Source organism: Bos indicus x Bos taurus, chromosome X (assembly GCF_003369695.1).
Source record: "Bos indicus x Bos taurus breed Angus x Brahman F1 hybrid chromosome X, Bos_hybrid_MaternalHap_v2.0, whole genome shotgun sequence".
In the NCBI taxonomy this organism is placed as follows: domain Eukaryota; kingdom Metazoa; phylum Chordata; class Mammalia; order Artiodactyla; family Bovidae; genus Bos; species Bos indicus x Bos taurus.
The window spans coordinates 52,134,095-52,148,523 of record NC_040105.1 but is presented as its reverse complement, the minus strand read 5'-3'; the positions used below and the strand labels follow the sequence as shown (position 1 = coordinate 52,148,523).

At 46.6% G+C, this 14,429-nt stretch overlaps 1 protein-coding gene across 1 annotated transcript; it reads right to left on the bottom strand.

The window, feature by feature from the left end:
- Positions 1–27: 27 nt before the first annotated feature.
- Positions 28–2,418, bottom strand: HSD17B10 (hydroxysteroid 17-beta dehydrogenase 10). The gene is made up of 6 exons (XM_027533835.1): positions 2,308–2,418; positions 1,796–1,960; positions 1,003–1,167; positions 754–882; positions 566–674; positions 28–366 (listed from the first exon to the last, which is right to left on the bottom strand). The coding sequence occupies exons 1-6, from the start codon at positions 2,332–2,334 to the stop codon at positions 176–178; spliced, it is 786 nt and encodes a 261-aa protein (XP_027389636.1). The 5' UTR covers positions 2,335–2,418; the 3' UTR covers positions 28–175.
- Between the last annotated feature and the right edge of the window lie 12,011 nt (positions 2,419–14,429).

Below are 14,429 nucleotides of genomic sequence, written 5' to 3'. Positions count from 1 at the left end.
CCCCCAGCACACAGTGCTGCTCACTCCTCCGTGAGAAACAGAGACTTTATTAGGCACACAGGGTGACTGATAGGCAGAGGTTACAAAATGGCTACTGGGCTTCCTTCCAAACTGGAGTAGAGCACTCCAGGAGGGGGAAGGACAGAGGAACCTTTGTTCTCTCTGCCTTCCCCCTTCAAGGCTGCATGCGGATGGCCCCATCCAGCCGGATGACTTCTCCATTGAGGAATGAGTTCTCGATGATGGCCTGTACCAGATGAGCATACTCGGCAGGGTCACCAAGTCGGCTGGGGAAGGGCACCTGGCTGGCCAGGAAGTTGCGCACTTTATCTGGGAGGGTGGTCAACAGCGGGGTGCCAAATAGGCCTAGATAAGACAGCCAGAATCAGAGACCCACCCTCACTTTTATATCTCCCTGGTCCCTCCTCACCGTAACTCTACTTGTGGTGCTTCCCTATGTCCAGAGATAGAAGGCTGCTGCTGTTTAGATGGTAGATAACTTCCCTGCTCAATTGTCCACAGATCCCACCCAATCCCAGGTGTGGCAGGGAGGGGATATGTCTACCTGGAGCAATGGTCATCACCCGGATACCCATGGGAGCCAGATCCCGAGCAATGGGCAATGTCATGCCCACTATGCCCCCCTTGGAAGCAGAGTATGCAGCTTGTCCAACCTGGAGAGGGAGTGGAGGTCATAGGGGGCAGGGCCCCCAACAAGTCACCAAGGTACAAGCCTTGTCCCTACTCACACACCTGGCCCTCAAAGGCAGCTACGCTGGCTGTATTGATGATGACCCCACGTTGGCCTCCCTGGTCTGGTTCGTTCTGGCCCATCTCACCAGCCACCAGGCGGATCACATTGAAGGTGCCTATGAGATTCACCTGGAGGACCAGAAGAGACATGATATAGGACTTGAAGCAGAGGTAGCCTTTTGTGGGTGTGGGGACACTCACAGTCAGATACTTCTTACTACTACCCCTGGAGAACCTCTAAGGCCTTACATTGATAACTCGCTGAAAGTCCTCCAAGGTATGGGCCTGGCTTTTCTTTAAGTTATATGTCTTGCTGGCCACTGCAATGCCTGCACAGTTGACTGCCACATCCACACGGCCAAACTTTTCTCTTGCTAGAGTCAGGGCTGCTTGCACATCCTTCTCTGAGGTCACCTTCAAAGGGAAAAGTGGAGAAGGTATTCATCTACCATCACACACATACCACTAAGTCATGCAGGGGGTTGGGGGCGCAGGGCAAATCCAGTCTTCGAGTGACTGTGTAAGCAAGGGAGAGACCAAGGAAAGAAAACTCTAGAGTGAGACAAAGGTGAAAATGTTAGGTATTACAGAGCAGTGTTTCAAAACATCTTTGAAATCTATACCCTCTTTTGATAAACTTACATACCCCTGGAGATTCTCAACTGCTGTGGATCAGATAAGTTGTGAGAATTATTGATATGAATATAAACTAACTTTTTGGTACCCCTACTTGCTAATATGATTTTGTCAAACTTCACTTTCTGTAGTTTGTTTCAGGATAAGTTTTTTGACTTTGTAAATATTAAAATTACAGGGCACAATAACTCTACATATCTCCTTGAGGAGATTCTGATATGGCTAATCTCCAACCTCCCTCCCCGCCCTCCTCCCTGTTGTGAATCACAGCTTTAGAAATTCTTTATCCGGAGGCGTATGAAAACAGCTCAGACCAAAAGGGAAAAGGAGATGAGTCCATTGCCCACAAAGACAGGCACCTTTATGAAAAGGAACCCCATGGGAGAGGTGAGGTAACCCCACTTACGTCGGCTGGGGCAAAGGCGCAGCTCTTCCCTAACTTCTTGGCCTGGGTCTCCCCATCTGAGTTGGGCAGGTCCAAAAGTACAGCAGTGGCCCCCTGCCCCACCAGTCGCTCCGCTGTGGCCAAGCCTAGGCCTGAGGCTCCGCCGGTTATTAAGGCAACCAGACCCTGTGAAGAGGAGCTCGGTCAACAACTACACTGTGCGGACCACCCCCACCCATTCTCCAGGCTTCTGCGAGGGAGGCTCCCGGTCACCGCCGCGACTTGACCCAGATGTGCCTCCTCATCTTAACGATGGGACCCTCTGGGTGTCTCATCCTCAGACAGCCAGCCAGTGCACATCCACATCCAGGGCACATGCACGTGCCCCGGAGAGTTGACCTTCACCTCCCGAGCCCCACCGTCGCAATAACAGGCCTAGATAAGAGTGACGCTTTCTCCCAGCACCGATCTCTCCCCGCTGGTTCTATGGCTGCGCCGTCCCAGTGGGTGCAGAAGGGCGAAAACCCACTTACCTTCACGCTCCGACAAGCAGCTGCCATCTTGTTCAGGCCTCTCTACGGGCTGGACTGTCGGTGATTCGCTGCTTGGCCGGGGCGGAGCCGCGGGGCGGGGCCGGCGAGGTGGGCGGTCCGCCGCTCAGCCAATCAAGTGGGTGCTGGCCTCTCGCGTCACCCGCCGCGGGGGCAAGGCCGGTCCCGGCAAGGTCCAGGCAGAAAGTCTCTACACCCGGGGAAAAACAGCGAATAGCCGCGTCGCAACACTACCACACCCCCGGGCCTTTGGTCAGGCCTGCAGCTCTGCTGGGGGGAGGGGGACAGGAGATTGAGAATGTGTTCCTTACTCCTCGGAAAAAGCCTCCGTTCAAGTATAAATATATCGGAGAGACTCCTATATGCCAGCCTCTGTGTGGGGCACTAGGGATAATAGAAGAATAATAAAATAATCAGAGGAATAATAAAAGGTTCATGCCTTCCGAGAGGGAAGTTGGAAAGTTCAGTTGGAAAAAGAAGTAATTTCAGTACAGACACAGACAAAGGAAGGGACAAAGAACCAGATTCTAGAACCCAGGCATGGATATACAAAGATGGTGATTGTGAGAGCCACATACAGAGAAATATGTTGAGGAAGCGACTGAGAAGAACAGAGATGACCAACAGGTTCTCAGAGATACGGATGTGGAAAGCCATAACAAGAGAAACTAGAAAACGACATTCTGAGACAGCTGCTGAGAAACACAAACCCAAAGAGGCATAAGCAGAGAAGCAAAAAACATCTTTGAGCCTTTGGTACTGTCTTCTATGTCTAACCATCTATTTTAAACCCCAAAGCCCAGAACACACATTTCACATTGGACCTCAACCAGAGATTGTCATTTAAGACCCAGAACACCCTAAAACATCTTTTCACCAGTATCCTAATTATAATTCTGAGCCTACCTCATCTGACTTCTTTATATACTTCTCCCCAAACCAAGGTCTTCAGACCATAACTTTAGTCTGCATTTTCAGCCTCATTGAGCTGTGTATTTCCTTTATTTTAAGTATCTCCCTATCTGGGTCCTACCCAGGAAGACTTCCCTCTGGGCCTCCTAAATGTTGACTTGCTACCACACTCATGGTCACTACACCATATCCATGAAAGGATTTAGTACCAGATTCACAGTCTTTCAGACAACATGAAGTGCCCCCATCCCTCAGTGATAGCACTCTTAACGGAGCCAAATATGGCCCAACCACAGTGCCCTCTTTGTGTTCTTTCATTTTTAATTTTTATTCAAGTATAGTGTATTTTCAATATTGTGTTAGTTGCAGGTGTACAGCAAAGTGAATCAGTTATATATAAACATATATCCACTCTTTTTTAGATTCTTTTCCCATATAGGCCATTACAGAGTATTGAGTTTTCTGTGCTATACTGTAGTTTCTTATTGGTTATCTATTTTATACATGTTGTTGTTTAGTCACTCGGTCTGTCCAACTCCTTTGCGACCCCATGGACTGGAGCCCACCAGGCTCCTCTGTCGGTGGGATTTCTCAGGCAAGAGTAAGTATTGGAGTGGGTTGCCATTTCCTTCTCCCAGGATCTATGACCCAGGGATCGAACCCACATCTCTTGCTTGGCTGGTGAATTCTTCACCATTGAGCCACCAGGGAAGCTATTTTATGTATAGTAGTTTGTATATATTAATCCCAATCTCCCAATTTATCCTCCCACCCCAGCTGTGTTCATCTTTGAATTAGCTACTCTCTCTGCTTGGAATGCTCTCCTGATCTTTGCATGACTGTATTTGTTGCTGCTGTTGTTGCTATTGTTTGGTCATTCAGAACTAAGCTTCAATGTCACCTCCTCTCCCTCACCTTTCAAGCTGTGAGCCACTTAGTTGCTATTCCATTGTGTTGGAGGATGTCATCAAGAGGACGTAACCTCAGGTTGACCACAGAGCTGGACATTGGGACACTCCATACCCTGCTTATGTCCCTGGAATATGCTCACTGTTCCTACAGTTAGAGCTGTTTCAAGGACATAGTCTTGAGAGGGTAAGGTGGTGTTGGGACCATCTGGACTGAATACCACCTAACTGAATCCCATGAACACCTCTATATAAACTTTTAAGATTCTGGCAGATGCCTGTGGAGATTACTAGGTCTTTTGGTCACCCAGAACAAACCTTAAAAGTTCCCTTGCTCATTAAATCTGCCACCTACCAATCTGGAATGGTCTGCCTCTTTCTTCAGTCTCTCTTTGCCCTTCCTGTTCAGGGGCCAGTTTTTTGAATCAACACATTGCATATTTGAATTCTCTGCATAGTAATTACAGATCCACCATCTTTTTCCAAACGTGGGGCCAGATATGCTTTGGAATTCGAAATTTTTTCAATTCTGAAGACACATACCCTATATTACATAATTCTATATACTGCATATACTCTATGCATAATTACTAAAAAAAGTCTGGAGTGTCGCTTATAATTAAACATTAGTAGTTCTAGAGGCAAAAATATGAAAATTTACATTGAATGAATCAAGACTACAAATAGCCTTATGCTATTTCAGGTCAGGTTTTGTCACCTAATGAGTTTGGGCTCCAAAGTATGAAAAAACAGCCTGATACTTCCCAGAACTTTTAGCATTGTGGAATTATGCCTTAAGGATTTTGAGTCTTGTCTAACCTGGCCTTGTTTGTGTGAGTGTTTGTGTGTTCTCCGTGTGCTGGAAAGTAAACCCTGTGGCAGCAGAGTCTTGTCCTTTACCTCTTGGCTACCTCATGCTAAGAACACTGCCTGACATGTACTACACATTCAATATGAATTAAGGAATAAATCGGTCAATCTTGGGAGAATTTGCAGGCCCAGCTTCATGAAGAATTATGCTCAGCTCCAAGGACCTTCACCTCCTTTCTACTTTAACCACCTCTGTCTAAACCACACTGTTAACCTTGTCATGTCCTGGAAAGATTCCCCCACGTCTACAAACTACAGCCTCTGATTCTGACCATGTTCTCCCAATCACCTCAGGTCTTCGCTCCACCACTTCTTTTATATCCTTGAACCCTGTTGATCTGTGGGCCTTTCTATTTTCTCCAGCCCAGCAGCTTCTTCCTACTTTTCTTCTGGACAGTGTAGATGCTCTCTCATTCCTCCTCTCTCTTTACCCATTCCCACCAGTGTCCTCAACCCATTATCCCTTGGCATCCTACCAATTCAACTCCTTGAATTTTCAGCACAGACTCTGATACCAGAGGTTTGGGTTTGAATCTCAGCTTCATCATTTGCTAACTGGATGACCTTGGGAAAGCTACTTGAATGTGCCTCTTTATCCTCTTCCATAAAATGGATATAATCAAAGTACCTCCTTTGTAGGGTTATTAGGAATATGGTGCCCTTTCTCGGATTTAACCTGGCTGAAACAACCTTGGCTAGGCCCCCACGAGGCGGAGCCCAAGCACAGCAGAAGCCCAACTCAGTGAAAGCTCCCGTGGTGGAAGCTGAACTCAAGAAAACCCAGCACAGTGGAAGTGACAAGAAGACCAGTGGGCTGGAAACTGGGACAACAAAAGCAAACTCGGCAGAAAGGTCACACAGCTCAGGTTCCAGAAGACCTCCGATTAAGGTAGGAGGTCCTCGCTCCTATGGCTGGAAGGACATATGGCTAACAAAATCTTAATTCCTTTATAGTCCTTTCTTGTTTCCTCGACACCCGCCTCCCCCCAACCCCCACGAACAGGCGAGCAGCAGTGGGTGCAACTGAGGGACTCTGGCAAGGGCTACTCTACTTCCCAGTGTGTCCCAAAGGTTGCACCATCTGCTATGCCCTAGTAGCTGTTGCCCAAGTGGGTGAGGGTTCTTCTGTCCTTAATGTCCTTTGTGCCAAGGATCAGGCCAATGAAAATTGTGGGCACAGGTCAGGTATTTAGCATATTTTCTGGCAGATTGTGAAGGAGATTCCTTGGCACATTTTTCCCACTGCTTTTTCCTCCCATCCTCCAGCTCCTCTCTCCATGTATGCTACTGCTTACAAAGTATTAGGCATGTCATCATCTTTCCATTTCTCAAAGTTGTGCTTGAAACCGTTTACCTAAGATTTGGGACTCAAACCCACGTGGCAGGGACTCTGTGCTATGCTTAGTCACTCAGGTCAGTTCAGTTCAGTTCAGTCCCTCAGTCGTGTCAGACTCTTTGCGACCCCATGAATCGCAGCACGCCAGGCCTGCCTGTCCATCACCAACTCCCGGAGTTCACTCAAACTCACGTCCATCGAGTCAGTGATGCCATCCAGCCATCTTATCCTCTGTCGTCCCCTTCTCCTCCTGCCCCAAATCCCTCCCAGCATCAGAGTCTTTTCCAATGAGTCAACTCTTCGCATGAGGTGGCCAAAGTACTGGAGTTTCAGCTTTAGCATCATTCCTTCCAAAGAAATCCCAGGGCTGATCTCCTTCAGAATGGACTGGTTGGATCTCCTTGCAGTCCAAGGGACTCTCAAGAGTCTTCTCCAACACCACAGTTCAAAAGCATGAATTCTTCAGCGCTCAGCCTTCTTCACAGTCCAACTCTCACATCCATACATGACCACTGGAAAAACCATAGCCTTGACTAGACGGAACTTTGTTGGCAAAGTAATGTCTCTGCTTTTGAATATGCTATCTAGGTTGGTCATAACTTTCCTTCCAAGGAGTAAGCATCTTTTAATTTCATGGCTGCAGTCACCATCTGCAGTGATTTTGGAGCCCCCCAAAATAAAGTCTGACATTGATTCCACTGTTTCCCCATCTATTTCCCATGAAGTGATGGGACCGGATACCATGATCTTCGTTTTCTGAATGTTGAGCTTTAAGCCAACTTTTTCACTCTCCTCTTTCACTTTCATCAAGAGGCTTTTGAGTTCCTCTTCACTTTCTGCCATAAGGGTGGTGTCATCTGCATATCTGAGGTTATTGATATTTCTCCCAGCAATCTCGATTCCAGCTTGTGCTTCTTCCAGCCCAGTGTTTCTCATGATGTACTCTGCATAGAAGTTAAATAAGCAGGGTGACAATATGCAGCCTTGACGTACTCCTTTTCCTATTTGGAACCAGTCTGTTGTTCCATGTCCAGTTCTAACTGTTGCTTCCTGACCTGCATACAGATTTCTCAAGAGACAGATCAGGTGGCCTGGTATTCTCATCTTTTTCAGAATTTTCCACAGTTTATTGCGAGCCACACAGTCAAAGGCTTTGGCATAGTCAATAAAGCAGAAATAGATGTTTTTCTGGAACTCTCTTGCTTTTCCATGATCCAGCAGATGTTGGCACTTTGGTCCGGTTCCTCTGCCTTTTCTAAAACCAGCTTGAACATCTGGAAGTTCACGGTTCACATATTGCTGAAGCCTGGCTTGGAGAATTTTGAGCATTACTTTACTAGCGTGTGTGATGAGTGCAATTGTGTGGTAGTTTGAGCATTCTTTGGCATTGCCTTTCTTTGGGATTGGAATGAACACTGACCTTTTCCAGTCCTGTGGCCACTGCTGAGTTTTCCAAATTTGGTGGTATATTGAGTGCAGCACTTTCACAGCATCATCTTTCAGGATTTGAAATAGCGCAACTGGAATTCTATCACCTACACTAGCTTTGTTCGTAGTGATGCTTTTCTAAGTCCCACTTGACTTCACATTCCAGGATATCTGGCTCTAGATGAGTGATTACACCATCGTGATTATCTGGGTCGTGAAGATCTTTTTTGTACAGTCCTTCTGTGTATTCTTGCCACCTTTTCTTAATATCTTCTGCTTCTGTTAGGTCCATACCGTTTCTGTCCTTTATCGAGCCCATCTTTGCATGAAATGTTCCCTTGGTATCTCTAATTTTCTTGAAGAGATCTCTAGTCTTTCCCATTCTGTTGTTTTCCTCTATTTCTTTGCATTGATCACTGAGGAAGGCTTTCTTATCTCTTCTTGCTATTCTTTGGATAGCAAGATGCTTATATCTTTCCTTTTTTCCTTTGATTTTCGCCTTTCTTCTTTTCACAGCTATTTGTAAGGTGAGAAATAGATTTACGGGACTAGATCTGATAGATAGAGTGCCTGATGAACTATAGACTGAGATTCGTGACATTGTACAGGAGACAGGGATCAATACCATCCCCATGGAAAAGAAATGCAAAAAAGCAAAATGGCTGTCTGAGTTAAGATTACAACCCCTTAATCCTACCGAGCACTGGTCACACTGAAGACCTTGGGAACACCCAACTCCAGTCCGTGGGTCCCAGGAGGTCGACCTGCGTTGACCTGCCTAGGGATCTGGTCCTCTGAAGGTTGTCACACCTCAACCTGCTCAGGGATCCGCAGTCCAGGGGTCCCAGGAGATCGACATGCCTTAACCTGCCGAGGGATCCAATTCTCAGGAGGCTGACATGCCTCAACCTGCCTGGGGATTCAATCTCCAGGAGGCCGTCATGCCTCAGCCTGCCTGGGGATCTGCACCCTGACCTGGGGATGCCCGGCTCTCAGGTTGCAATGGTACTGGGTAGGATAAGCTTCAGAAAGACTCACCCCTAAGGAAGTCCACCCATGGAAATAGAAGGAAGCCTATTAGTTGTGGGACTGTGCCTGGTCTCAGCAATAACTCAGGAGTCCAACAAGAACCCCATTGCCTTTCTGGAAAGTCTAAAAGAGTCCCTCCAGTTTACCAATTTGGACGTAGATTCTTACAAGTGACAGGTGATTTTAAAGGACAAATTCCTGTCCCAATGTGCATCAGACATCAGGATAAAGTTACAACAGCTACAGCAGCAGGACCCTGCTGCCTCTTTAGATGAGATGGTCCAGGCAGCCACCAATACCTGTCATAACAGAGAACAGGAGAGGGAGGCCAAGGCCCAGGAAAGGGAGAAAGGGAAAGAGACAAGGCATGCCCAGATGCTGGCCGCCCTCCAGGGAAACCCTGTGGCAAACCCTGAGTCCTTGAAGGACAAGGCACGAGGCAAATGCCCAATCTGTAGACAGGCGGGACATTTGGGCCAAAGAGTGTCCAAACCATGACAGGTCTCCTAAAACAGCTTGCTACAAATGCCATCAATTGGGACATTGGGCAGCACTCTGCCCTCGGGACCCAAGAGCCTCAAGGTCAAGCACCAAGCCTTCTGTCATGATGGTTCAACAGGACTGAAGCCCCCCGCTCCGCCCAGCCTGCCTGTCACAGATAACCATCGTGGAGCTGGAGCCAAGGGTGCAACTGGATGTGGCAGGTAGGTCCGAGAATTTCTTGGCTGACACAGGGGCTACGTATTCTGTCCTGACCTCCTTCTCCTGAGCCTTCTCCTCCCAAACCTGTACCATTTTGGGTGCTATAGGAAAAGCAATTAGAAAAAGATTCACCTGAGCACTTGGCTGTTGGGATGGACAAATATTTTCCCACCAGTTTCTGGTGGTCCCTGGGTGTCCTATTCCCTGTCCTTCCCTATTGGGAAGAGATCTTTCCCTGCCTTCAAAATCTTGCAGCTATTGTAGTCCTGATAGAAGATGCTTTAAAACTCTCTCTTGGGGGCAAACTATTTTTACCACCCATCAAGTGAAACAACTCCTGAATGGGAGAGGCCATTTATGGATGTCTGATCAAAGGATCCTCAAATATCAAGTAGTGCTGATGGAAAATCAAGGCCTGACTATATCCCCTTGTGAGGTTCTTAACCCAGCTACCCTCCTGCCTACCCCTGAGGGCTCTCTCCCCTTTCACTCTTGCCTAGCAACCTTGGACCACTGGACAAAACCCTAGAGGGATTGTCAGATCTTCTGACCAATCCTGAGGAAATCTGGTACACTGATGGAAGCAGCTTTGTCTTGGATGGAAAAAGAAGAGCCAGATATGCAATAGTCTCCAATTTTGAGACCATAGAGGCTAAGCCTCTGCCACCAGGTACTTCAGCCTAATTAGCTGAGCTCATAGCCCTGACTTGAGCTTTAGAGCTGGGAAAAAGAAAAAGAGTAGCCATTTATACTGACTCCAAGCATGTTTTTCTGGTGTTACATGCACATGCTGCTATTTGGAAAGAAAGAGGCCACTTGACCACCCAAGGGTCCCCAATCAAATATGGTGATCAAATCCTTAGGCTCTTGGAGGCAGTCCATCTGGCCACTGAGGTTTCAGTCTCGTATTATAAAGGACACCAAAAAGGGAGCACAGAAGTGGCACAAGGAAACCAAGCAGCTGATCAGGCAGCTAAGAGAGCAGGATTACAGAACAATGACCTAATAGGGGTTGCCACCTTAGTTCCACAGACTAATTTGTCAGAAACTCCTTCATATACTGAAGGTGAGACTCTTAAAGCTAAGAGTGAGGGCTTTCAAGAAGATCATGTGGAGTGGTTCCACAAGGAAGGACTCCTTTTTCTGCCTGGGAACCTCCAATGGAAGTTGGTTAACTCCTTACATGCCACCACTCATTTAGGGGAGAAGGCCCTCCAAGGATTACTAGAAAGGTCCTTCAGAGGAACAGGCCTCCAGATGACTATAAGGTAAGTGGTCTCCTCTTGTCCCACTTGCCAATTAAACAACCCCCAAGGAGCTTGCAGACGCGAGCTGGCCCAGCCTGTCCAATGGCATGGGACCTACCCAGGAGAGGGCTGGCAGATGAACTTCATCCAGATGCCAGTTTCTCAAGGGTATAAATACCTATTATTCATGATAGATACATTCATAGGATGGATTAAAGGCTTTCCTACCCGAACTGAGAAGGCTGAGGAGGTGGTAAAAAAACTGCTCCCTGAAACCATTCCGAGATTTGGTCTGCTCAGGTCATTACAAAGTGACAATGGGACATCATTTACTTCTAAGGTCACCCAAGGGGTCTCTAAAGCATTGAGCATTGCTTATTATCTACATTGTGCCTGGAGGCTTCAGTCTTCAGGAAAAGTAGAAAGAGCCAACCAATTCTTAAAATCAGCAATAAAAAAGATAAACCAGGAGACCTCCCTGGGATGGAAGGAGGCTTTACCAATAGCTCTCCTCTGCACCCATGTTGCCCCTAAGGAACAGGTTGGTCTTAGTTCTTATGAGATGCTATACGGGAGACTTTTTGTTTATGTCAATAACCTCTTCCTAGATCCAGAGACTCAGACCCTCCAGTCTTATACCATGGCCATTGGGCAATTTCAACAAAATATATGCTTGTGGTGTGTCAAACAGGACCCAAAAGATTCTAAAGAGCCACCACTATATGCTCCAGAGACTCAAGTCCTAATTGAAGTCTGGAAAGTTGGGTCCCCAAAAGGCTCAACTCCAGCCCACATGGAAGGGCCCCTACCCTATAGTACTTTCTACCACCACAGCAGTCAAGGTACTAGGACATAATTCCTGGATTCACTACTCATGAGTCAAGCTGTGGAAGAAAACAGAAGAGGACACTCAATACACCTGTGAGCCCCTGGGAGATCTCAGATACCTATTCAGGACTACAAATGAGTGCCATTCTAATGAACACCCCCAAAATTAAGTTTCTGAGGATAAGATTTCTCAGGATAGCTCTAAAAAGCCAACACAGCTTGGCAGGGGTTGTACTCCAAAATAGACAGGAGATAGATCTCCTGATCCCTGAACAAAGAGGAACTCAAGCCACCTTGAATGAGACATGTTGTTTCTGGGTAAATACCACCAGCTAAGTTACAGAAAGTTTCAGAGTCCTCAAGAAAAACATTCAGATCCTACAGGATCTCAAAGAATGAGCTGGAGAGTTCTCAGGGTGGCTACAATATCTCTTTGGGGGATCCTTCTCCTGACGGGAGGGAATTTGGAATTGGCTAATGCCCCTACTAATCATTATCACCATATCGATGCTGCTTATGATTGCTCCATGTATTATTGATTGTCTAACCCGTTTTGTCTCTGCCCAGGTCAACAAGCACAACATGTGGTGCCAGTTCAACAAGGATATATAAAACTACAGCTGACCATGGAAAATATCACTCACCCTTATATGGACACCGCTATAAGGACTCTGAGGCTTGAGACTAGCAAGAGGGGGAGGCCCAATGCCCCTTGCTGTCCCAGTTCAGCAGGAAGTAGCCAGAGAGACCTTGATGCCCCATTCCCAAAGAATTGGGCCTCCCATCTCTTGAGGGGGGAATGTTAGGTAGTTAGAATAGGAAAAAGGAGTCCATAATGGCTGTGGCTAAAAGACAAAGAAAGGAAAAAGCCCGTGAAAATAGAACAAAGGAAGTTCGGAGGACTGGAGTGAGAACCTCAGGTGAAACAAACAGCCCTCCTGGCTAGCCCAATTTACATAGGGCAAACTCAGGGGGAGGAGAAAAAACATATAAAAAGAGGAGCCAAAATTGAGCTGGCTTCTCTTCTCTTTGTGTCTTTTGGGTCAGCCCACCCTCATGCCTCAAGGATGTATTTTCGTTTACTTGCCAAATAAAACTGAGCTGTAACACTGATCTGTCTGTCACTTCAAATTTTGCTGTAGCAAGACAGAACTGAGGAAATTGCACACTCCCCTGACAGTAACAAATAATTTTAGTGTGAAAAGAAGTGAAAGTGTTACTTGCTCAGTCGTTTCTGACTCTGCGACTCCATGGACTGTAACCCATCAGGCTCCCCTGTCTATGGGATTCTCCAGGCAAGAATGCTGGAGTGGGTAGCCGTTCCCTTCTCCAGGGGAGGTTCACAGCCCAGGGGTCAAACCTGGGTCTCCTGCACCGCAGGCAGATTCTTTACCATCTGAGGCATCAGGGAAACCACAATATTAGTATCAGTATGTCCCCAATACTGCCTGGGAGATATTTATACTAAAATTTATTTGTTGTTTATCTGAAATTCAAATTTCATTACTTAGCATCTTTTATCTCACCTGGTAGCACTATTGTGGGGAGTTTAAAGCCATATATTGTTGCTGAAAAGTAGTGTTGTACAGGCTGAAGTCAGACAATCATAATGCAGCAACTTATTGAGAGGCCTAGAAGTGAGAGAGAACCAGTCAAAGGGTTTAAAGCAAGGAGGGGGTAACATTAAAATTTTAGCTTTAGGAAGAGGTTCCTTCTGGCTTCTTGGAGGCTTCTTTTAAGAGAGACAACAGGGAGATCTCACTAGTTATAATAGTACAGACAAGAGATTTTGGGTTGTGATAGGAGGAAGATAGAGAGGAGGTGCCAAATTTAAGGAGGATGTAGGCATTAGATCATCATAATTTGGCAGCTGGTTAGATGGAGTGAAGAGGGCATCATTCCCAGGGTCCAGTTTGGGTGTCTGTGAAGATGGTATTGCTACCAACTGAGATAGAACCTGACCTGCCTCTTGAGAAATCTATATGCAGGTCAGGAAGCAACAGTTAGAATTGGACATGGAACAACAGACTGGTTCCAAATAGGAAAAGGAGTACGTCAAGGCTGCATATTGTCACCCTGCTTATTTAACTTCTATGCAGAGTACATCATGAGAAACACTGGGCTGGAAGAAGCACAAGCTGGAATCAAGATTGCTGGGAGAAATATCAATAACCTCAGATATGCAGATGACACCACCCTTATGGCAGAAAGTGAAGAGGAACTCAAAAGCCTCTTGATGAAAGTGAAAGAGGAGAGTGAAAAAGTTGGCTTAAAGCTCAACATTCAGAAAACTAAGATCATGGCATCTGGTGCCATCACTTCATGGGAAATAGATGGGGAAACAGTGGAAACAGTGTCAGATTTTATTTTGGGGGGTTCCAAAATCACTGCAGATGGTGATTGCAGCCATGAAATTAAAAGACGCTTACTCCTTGGAAGGAAAGTTATGACCAACCTAGATAACATATTGAAAAGCAGAGACATTACTTTGCCAACAAAGGTCTGTCTAGTCGAGGCTATGGTTTTACCAGTGGTCGTGTATGGATGTGAGAGTTGGACTGTGAAGAAAGCTGAGTGCCTAAGAATTGATGCTTTTGAACTGTGGTGGAGAAGATTCTTGAGAGTCCCTTGGACTGCAAGGAGATCCAACACCAGTCCTGGGTGTTCTTTGGAAGGAATGATGCTGAAGCTGAAACTCCAGAACTTTGGACACCTCATGTGAGGAGTTGGCTCATTGGAAAAGACTCTAATGCTGGGAGGGATTGGGGGCAGGAGGAGAAGGGGATGACAGAGGATGAGATGGCTGGATGATATCACCGACTCGATGGACGTGAGTTTGAGTGA

Bases quoted from the DNA above. Each gene is read 5' to 3' on its own strand.
- HSD17B10 (XM_027533835.1), bottom strand. From the start codon at position 2,334: ATGGCAGCTGCTTGTCGGAGCGTGAAG. The intron at 1,961-2,307 runs GTAAGTGGGTTT...TCCTCTTCACAG, and splicing joins CTGCTTGTCGGAGCGTGAAG to GGTCTGGTTGCCTTAATAAC. The intron at 675-753 runs GTGTGTGAGTAG...CTCCCTCTCCAG, and splicing joins TAGCTGCCTTTGAGGGCCAG to GTTGGACAAGCTGCATACTC.